This window comes from Sinocyclocheilus rhinocerous, unplaced genomic scaffold, assembly GCF_001515625.1.
Source record: "Sinocyclocheilus rhinocerous isolate Xijiao unplaced genomic scaffold, SAMN03320098_v1.1 scaffold90, whole genome shotgun sequence".
Lineage (NCBI taxonomy): Eukaryota > Metazoa > Chordata > Actinopteri > Cypriniformes > Cyprinidae > Sinocyclocheilus > Sinocyclocheilus rhinocerous.
The window spans coordinates 1624332-1633064 of NW_015657969.1; the positions used below are offsets into that span (position 1 = coordinate 1624332).

The 8733-nt window shown below is 37.8% G+C and overlaps 1 protein-coding gene across 2 annotated transcripts in view; it reads right to left on the minus strand.

Moving 5' to 3' along the window:
• LOC107721886 (DNA polymerase alpha catalytic subunit-like) overlaps window positions 1–8733 on the minus strand; it is a 65604-nt gene that overhangs the window by 53820 nt on the left and 3051 nt on the right. For both annotated transcript variants that reach the window (XM_016530083.1, XM_016530085.1), the window contains exons 6-26: window positions 8318–8380; window positions 8073–8174; window positions 7659–7806; window positions 7427–7577; window positions 7115–7290; window positions 6517–6629; window positions 6315–6428; window positions 6161–6235; window positions 5906–6044; window positions 5631–5785; window positions 4467–4551; window positions 3622–3683; window positions 3427–3516; window positions 3202–3318; window positions 2926–3101; window positions 2674–2803; window positions 1027–1146; window positions 834–930; window positions 623–747; window positions 394–540; window positions 99–221 (exon numbers count right to left, since the gene is read on the minus strand). In XM_016530083.1, coding sequence (XP_016385569.1) covers window positions 99–221; window positions 394–540; window positions 623–747; window positions 834–930; window positions 1027–1146; window positions 2674–2803; window positions 2926–3101; window positions 3202–3318; window positions 3427–3516; window positions 3622–3683; window positions 4467–4551; window positions 5631–5785; window positions 5906–6044; window positions 6161–6235; window positions 6315–6428; window positions 6517–6629; window positions 7115–7290; window positions 7427–7577; window positions 7659–7806; window positions 8073–8174; window positions 8318–8380 — 2508 coding nt within the window. The remainder of the gene's footprint in view (window positions 1–98; window positions 222–393; window positions 541–622; window positions 748–833; window positions 931–1026; window positions 1147–2673; window positions 2804–2925; window positions 3102–3201; window positions 3319–3426; window positions 3517–3621; window positions 3684–4466; window positions 4552–5630; window positions 5786–5905; window positions 6045–6160; window positions 6236–6314; window positions 6429–6516; window positions 6630–7114; window positions 7291–7426; window positions 7578–7658; window positions 7807–8072; window positions 8175–8317; window positions 8381–8733) is intronic.

Below are 8733 nucleotides of genomic sequence, written 5' to 3' on the forward strand. Positions count from 1 at the left end.
GAGGGAGTCATGGTCTTTGTTACGTTCTATTTCAATAGAGCAGATCTAAACAGAATGCTGTAGAACCATTAAATACAGTATTGTGTACGGTTACATACCTCTCTTCCTTTATGAGTGACCAATGCAGCCAAAGGCTTGGCGTAAAAGCGACTGAAGGAAAAGCCAAGGCATCCATACATGCTGTTAGCTGTCAGCTTCAGGGCCTTCTGCCTGATATCATACTATGGGAGAAGATTCATCAACTTTTGCATGCATAAAATTCTACTTTTAAAACTTTTTAAACAAAAAGTTTTAAAACAAAATATAATATTGGCAGAGCTAGAAAAAAAAATTACCAAATGGACAGTCTGTCAATACAGAAAGCATTGAAATCTTGCCCGGGATTGTACTTACTTGCAAGTACAGGTCAGGGTTGAGGTCCGCTTGCTTCATTAGCTGTTTGACCTGTCGCCGGCGCTCCACCAGTTTTCGAATTTCTTTGGGAAGAATGCCCATCTCCAGACTCAGATCTGGCAGCTCAGGAATCTCATCGTCATCCTCCTGTAATCACGGAAGTAGTTTAGGGCATGCTCAAAATACATAAACATACTCATGCAGGCAAAGCAGACCACCCCCGACACACCTCAGTTTTCTTGAGTGCGTTGGTCGCTCCTCTCTCAACGGTAGTAAAGCAGATGTTGAACTCCTGGATGATGGAGGGGTACAAACTGTTGAAGTCCAACAGGAGAATGAACTTATCATAGAAACCTGATGGAAGAAGAAAAAATTGATAATTTGGGAGGTACAAACATAAAAACGCAACCAGTGATATGCATAAAGACATTGTGACTCACCAACTTTTGGGTCCAGCACCAAACCTCCAGCATATGCTGCCTTCTTCCTTGTTTTGTTGGATTTGCCCTTCCCCGAGTCAATATCCTCATCCTCACCCTGAGAACAGAATTAAAATAAGAAAAAGTACAGGAACAGTATAAATTAAGGTTAAATGGGGTGATAGCTGCAATAATGGAGGGAGGAATCTGATACCAGAACTTGCTGTGGTTTCTTGAAAAATTGTTTGTCTGGAACAATGAAGTTCTTCTCATGAAAAGCATGGAGCAGTAGGTATTCGTTCCTCTCAGAGCGCCCTCCCATCAAAGTACGAGACTATGACAGAATAAACATTAAAAGAGAACAGCATGACATGCATTCATCATTAGTGAATCAATTTTACATATACATCAGCACTGAGACAATAAATCGATGCATCGCGAATCGAGAAATGATTCTGCATCGATTTTTAGATTTTCCGAAGGCATCGCGATACTCTCTTGAAGCGATTCTGAGCTTAGTTTTTAACAGCAGATGGCACTGCGTGCTTTAGAAATAGCCGTATTCTGCTTGCTTCCAGATCCTTACACATGCACCAGTTGAACCTAAAATAATCATTCATAAAGTTCGAAAAGGTTGAAGTGAATCACAAGAATGTTCACAGTGGGCTGTTTACATTAATCTCGCATCATAAAGCATAAGCCGATGTGCAAGTACATTTAACCACTTACATTACTTCTTCGTGAGCATTTGAGTGTGCGGTTAAAAACTAACCTAGAGCTCCATCTGTTGTTAAAAACTAAGCTCAGAATCGATTAGAGAGAGAATCACGATGAATTCCGAAAATCTCAGAATCTATCCACGAATCGCGATGCATCGATTTATTGTCCCAGCCCTAATACACACACACACATAATATTACACATAATACTTTCGGTTCGGTACGCATGTGTGCCGAACAAATACAGCATTATTTTAACCACCGCATGAGCAGAACTTCATTGGAAACTCTAAGTTTTATATATTGTTATTTTTGATAAGAAAACATGAATTAACATCTCATGCCTCGCTCAATCAGTGTTTAGACCGCGGAAAGAAGTCAGTAAAACAGCTTTTAAACAAAATGTCACGTAGCATTTCATTTACCTCAGGCAAGTCATCAGTGTCCACAACTCATCAGTTCGCTAGAGAAATTAAGTCTAGACAAAAGCATTTCTCAAAATATTAGACTATTTATTATATTTTACTTACCTGTTAGTGATGTTATGAAACAAGTTATGACAGCCACTGTGTAGATGATTATATTTAAAAAACAAATAGAAATTGTATAATTTAGAAGTTAATTTAAAAACAGCATTATGTGCAATTCACGTGTTTGCATACAATTTTTTAATTTGAGTGTTGATTATTTATAAAAATAAATAGTAATTAAAGTATGGGCTCTGTCGTTAATTGTAACCTTACAGTAACGTAAAAGGGCTCACTATAGTTTAAAGCAGAATCTGAGGTAGATTTTTAGCCCTAAGAAAATTGTATTTGTAATTACATTTATTTAAAGAAAGAGGCATTTGTTCATTAAACCACTGTTTAATATAAAAAATAAAAAATAAATTATGTTTAGTTTTCCCCCCTGCTGTACCGAAACCGTACCGAACTGTGACGTCAAAACCTAGGTACGCACCGAACCGTCATTTTTGTGTACCATTACACCCCTAATATATATATATATATACACACACACACATATATATACACAGTATATACATATACATACATAACATTTGCGTCTTAATTACATATTAATACAAGAGGAGCCAAGCTAAAATGTGGTTTGCATGGGTGTAGTTTGTAGAGGTATCTTACCATGACGTTACCGGCGATGTTAGTGATCTGCAATGCTAGCGGCAGCACATTCAGTTCGCACATGATTTGAAGAATCAGTTTGGCATCCATCCAGGTGAGCTCCAAAAGGTAGAGTAAGTGCGGCGAATCACTATTGAAAAAGGAGAGAAAGAAACGGATGGAAAAATTTGAATACTGCCACCATAACTGGAAACATTCTGGTTGAGGATCTGAAGCAAGAAGTCAAGTGCGACCACACAGGTGGCATCTAACCTGTAGAAGTTCCTGATGTTCTCTGGTGGCACCACCACTCTCTCTGTCTTTAGGATCTGGGCAGCCAACTCAGTCAGGTTATAACTCTTACACCGAATCAGCTCTTTGGCAGAGATCTCAACATCACAAACCAGACGTCCACAAGTGGCACTCTTCTCAGCAAAGCCACTGCGACCCTGAAATTACAAAAAATAAAAAAAAATTGGCACAAATGGATTAAAACATGATAAAATTATAATCTTGTATGACTTCCAGTCCTCATAGAAGTCTTCGCACCCCCAGTTTGGGCATGTTGGCTCTTCTTAGACGACCAATCTTTGACCAGTGAGGTACTTTGCACACACTGATTCTCTGCAGGAGCACTTCAAGTTCAAATCCAAAGATATCATGGCCCTACAGCATCAAAAGGAAGATGTGGTCAAGTCAGAAAAAAATAAATAAATAAAATGCATCAGCAACACAGCAGGTGAAGCCCAGGTGAATGAACGCATTTGAACTCACGACTAAGACATCTGGATCGATCTTGTGCATCTTGGCCAAGAAGAAGCCCAGAAGTGTACGCTCTGTACCAGCAATTTCCACTATACCATTCTGAGTCAAATCAAGAGACAAAAACAGCAGGGGTTTATTAATTCATTATCATTTTATTTATAATTCGAAAAAGCAAGCTTCATCTGATAGATAAGAACAAAATACCTTTTTCCTAACCGCCTCTTTAAAGTCATATGGAAAGATACAGTCGTTGGGCTTGCTCACCACTGCAACAGAAAATAATTAGTTATACAAGCCAAAAACAAGCTATGACATTAATAAAATGACTATTGATTTAAATTAACCCTTATAATGCACATTGTATCTGATGAATAACTTCTTTAATGAGTGAATATGCAACCATTTCAAAGTTTGTTACCATGTTATTACTATACTTATTAATTTAAAAAGCAATTCTTAAAAAAATTTCAAACCATACATGAAGTATAGCAAAGCCAGTGTAATGCAACAAATAACTATCAATATTTTAGAAACTTGATTTGAATATATAGGCTAGTTATATGAAAATGATGTTTTCAAGCAAAATGTATTAATTTTACTTGCATAGACTTTCACTTTTATGATGCAAAGATGATCGTTTTCTCTTGCTGCCATGGTTCAATATTAATAGAGGGCAGCAGTGAAACGTCCACTTTTTCAAACCTCAATTAATATTTGAATTTAGACTATTTGGTCTTTCGTCACCCCTTTCAACTTTAGTTAATTTGATGAAGTTTATTTGTCATGTCACGTAAATTTTTTGTCTGCTTATAGTAAGTTTGTGCTTGTATACTCATATTTATCAAGAAAATTCAGTCCTAAAAGTGTGTGTGAGAGTAAAAAAGGCCAAGCGTATTGCATGAGATCAATCTAACTTGTAGATGTATGAAATAAGCAATCTCTTCTGACTCAAAAATGAGTTATAAGGGTTAAAACAAAGCAGGTTCTGGACTTCATGTTCAGGGTATTACTCTCACATGAATATTAAAATGCTGAGTGATGGAACTCACCACAGAAATGGGTCTGAAATGGGGGCCGCGGTGGTGCTTTGTCCAGAGGAAATTTATGATGAATGAGGGCAGCAAGGGAAATAATCTGCTCAAGACAATACACAAGCAAAGGAAGTGACAATGAACTCCTTTAAAGCCATACTGCAGCTGAGCTACGACTAGGGATGTAACAATTAACCGCGAGCCGGTTGAAAATCGATTTAAATATGTGAGGATTCCAATCGGTTGAGATGCTAAACAAATCGCGATTCAATTAGGTGTAGGAGTTTATATGAATGTATGTCTGAGGGGAACTTACTTCTTACGTCTTTGGATGGTATTTTTTCTTTTCCTCTTGCCTCTGTATAATGCATATTAAAGTTCTTAAGCTGCTTTGTTTACAGTGGAAACCAAGGAAACGCTTTAAGCGCCACCTGCTGGCAGAGAGTGAATCTGCGTCTCATTCAGCTCGTCTGCTGTTTCTGTTTCATGCAGATATTTTTTATGCATAGTTTCACAAAACTGAAGTCAAACCAATCTGTTTTTGCTTCAAATTTCGAAATTATACAATGTAATTTAGATTAAAAACTGCTCATGTTGCATGTATTTAGCATCTTTGTTTGGATCATGATTAAAATGCAGTGGTTTCCACTCATTTTAAACGGAAAGAGCAGACAAAGCCTTAGTTTGTTTATATGAAGAGATTTCTTTTATTTGTGTTACTTATTTATTTGATTTGGGGCTTGTTTTAAAATTTCAATTTAGTTTTGTTATTTACATTTACATTATATTTAAATTTTGGTATTTAGCAAACGCTTTTATCCAAAGCGACTAACAAATGAGGACAATAGAAGCAATCAAAACCAACAAAAGAGCAATAATTTACAAGTGCTATATTAGTATATTATTATAGTGTTATATTTCAATTTCACAAAAAAATAAATAAGTACAGTATTTTGTCCCAAGCAATAATAAAAGGACACATTTCATTGAATTTGTCTTAAATCTCATTTTGTTAAAAAAAATCGTGAATCGAATCGAATCGTGAAATCAAAATCTTGAATCGAATCAAATTGTGAGTTGAGTGAATCGTTACATCCCTAGCTACGACTTAATGGGGAATGATTCAATGATCAGTCATCAAAGACCTGCAGACAGGTCAGAGGGACCAGACCCAGATTTTACCTCATTCTGGTGGGTCTTTGGGTTCTGCACAGTCTTTAGGCTTATGGACATGACGACCAGAGGAGGAGGCGGCAGGTCTTTAACTACTGAGATCAGGTCAATCTTCTGTGCAACAGCCTCCACCTTAGACCAGCTAATAGGCTGATTGCTCAGCTCTAGAGGGCATAGCAAGAGTGGACACAGTAAATGATTAAAGTATCTGGATAAGTATCAAGCTTTACCTAGCGCGCGGTTGTTGCAATGGTATGTTTGTATATTTTGAAAAAAAGACTCACGAAGGGTCTTCACATCAAGCCAGCAAGGCCCACGGATCTTCCTGTTAAGGAGGAAGTGTTCTAAACTGGAGGTGTTGGCTCCAAACACGTGGGAAAATGTAGACCCCTTCAGCTCAGATGACAAAGGAGGAAGTTCAGCCTACAGAAACACAATACACACATCACAAAAAAATGCCTCAGACTCCAAGATTCCAGGAAGTTTCTATAAAATAGACATGACTGTTTTGAGTGTATAAGTGAGAGACGTCTACTCACAGAGTATTTGACTTCGAAGTACTCGCACTTTGAGGGGATATCTGGGATTTCAAAGGCATAGTTCTTTGGCACTGGCTGTTGGAACAGGAGATGAACATTTTACAACTTTATATTTGCAGCACAGAAAACAGAAATGATGGGTCGTAGCAATTACCTTGGACTTAAACTTCATGATTTTGAACTTCTCAGACAGACTGTTGAACTCCTCATACACATCCATCATTCCTACTGGACTGTCTGTCTGCTTGCCAGTTGCCAGATTCACTTTCTAAAATCACAGCAACACAATAAAAAATAAAAAAATTATTAAATGTGCATGTTTTTGAATATGCACATCAACTAAAAGGTGGTCTTACATGTTCTCTGGGAAGGAGATACATTGTTCTCTCAATGTTTTTTACAGCAACACAACAGCTGACATGTGCTTTAGCTGACTCAATCCAGACTTTTCCAAACAAGTACACCACACCTGCAGAGAAAAACACAAATAAACTATACAACACCCCCTTTTATATTTATCAAATCATTGCAATTATGCAGGAATAAAAAGGAAAACTTTAAAATGGGGCATTTGAAGTTCAAGCACTTGATTTGATTATATAACCATCAATTATGCGGTCGCAGAAAAGACCTAAAACCATTAGGATGGATTTGTATGCACATGTACAGGTGCATCTCAATAAATTAGAATGTCCTGGAAAAGTTCATTTATTTCAGTAATTCAACTCAAATTGTGAAACTCGTGTATTAAATAAATTCAATGCACACAGACTAAAGTAGTTTAAGTCTTTGGTTCTTTTAATTGTGATGATTTTGGCGTGTGCATTGAATTGATTTAATACACAAGTTTCACAATTTGAGTTGAATTACTGAAATAAATGAACTTTTCCACGACATTCTAATTTATTGAGATGCACCTGTATTATGCAAAATTATGGAGCAGGAGATGCACACCAGGTTGGCTGTACTGGTCTTCAAAAGCATCCAACCAGTAGAAGCGGAAGACCATATCTCCATCAGGTCCCTCCATCAGCGGAAGTTGGTTGGAGTCCACCTGCACTTCCACAGGAGTCTCAATGGGTTCCCCCTCCTCAATCTTCTCCCAGCCCATACCACCACCCAGCCCAGATCTGAGGAGCGCAAACTAGACAGTTATGGCAGAAAACGGCCTTCTCTAATCTGCGAAGGGTCTTTGTAGGAAGATTGTCACATCAGTGCAAATATAGACTATTCTTAATTCACAGCCTGTGTGTTTTGCAGACATACATTAACATCTCATCCTGTGGCTCAGTCTTGGGCTCCACTTTAACAGTGGGTGTGGTCTCAAGCTCCGCCTTCACTTTCACTGGCTCCTCCTCAATGTTCTCTGCCTCCATGGGCTCATCAAAGTCCATCTCATCAAACTCAATCGCCTCTTCTAAATACAAATTTCAATTTCAATTAAAAGCATTAAGAAATTGCACCCAAAGACTGCAGGACTGAAAGAGGGCAGATATACCTTCAGGCTCTTCAGTCTTGGGCTTCTTTATCTGTGTAGCAGCTGGTTTACTAAGTTGAACGTGAGCAGAGGACCTGGGTGAAGGGTCAGCTGGAGGAACCCGCGTCACCACAGGTCTGGGCTTCGACATTTGGACTTCAGGTGACTCCTGAGAGATGGACAAAGGGTTTTAATAGTGCCAATTTTTTAAATAAACAATAATCTAACACTATCTAAAGAAGTGCAACTTATTATGTAACTTCTCATGTACACCACTATTTTTTTTAAGTTTCTTATTCTCTCATTCTGTCACTTTTGATCATTTTAATGCATCCTTGAATGAAAATATGAATTTCTTCTTAAAAAATACATGTATTTTCAGTCTTACCAAGCAAATCAATGTTCAACCATTTTGAGCAAGGGATAACTAACTACCTTTGGAACCTGTGGTTTGACTGAAAATGGATTCATAGGGGATCCCAGTGTTTTCTTCTTCTTCAAAGTAATGACTGGTGGTGGAGTGAGCAAAACTGGCTTCTGTGAAACATTCAAATGATCATGAGGTCATTAACCTGCAATGCCTGACATACTGTAGTACAAACACTGTAGATAAAAAAGCACCTACAGGATGCCTGTATTAAAAGTAGACAGCTATTGATTTGATACAAAAGGTCATTCACCTCAGAGTGCAGGTCCTGCAGAATATCTCCCAGCAGATCATCTTGAGACAAATCCACATGTTTCTATAATGCAAACATGGATATAGACATTTCTGTTATACCTCTCTGACCTTCATTACAGATGCCAAATAATGACAGAACTTTCCTTCATGTTTGAACTACTCCATAAATATTTAAGTGCAGGTTAATTTAAAGGTGACATATCATGAAAATCTGACTTTTCCAGGTTTTAAGTGCTATAATCAGGTCCCTGGTGCATCTACCAACCAAGGAAACGTGAAAAAGATTAACCCAATCACTTTGTTTTGGTAAGCCTTTTTCTGCAAGCATCTGAGAAAACGAGCGCGTCTGATTTCGCTCACTTGGTGACGTGGCAAAAGGATCTCATTATAATATTACCGCCCCTTAATCTGTAA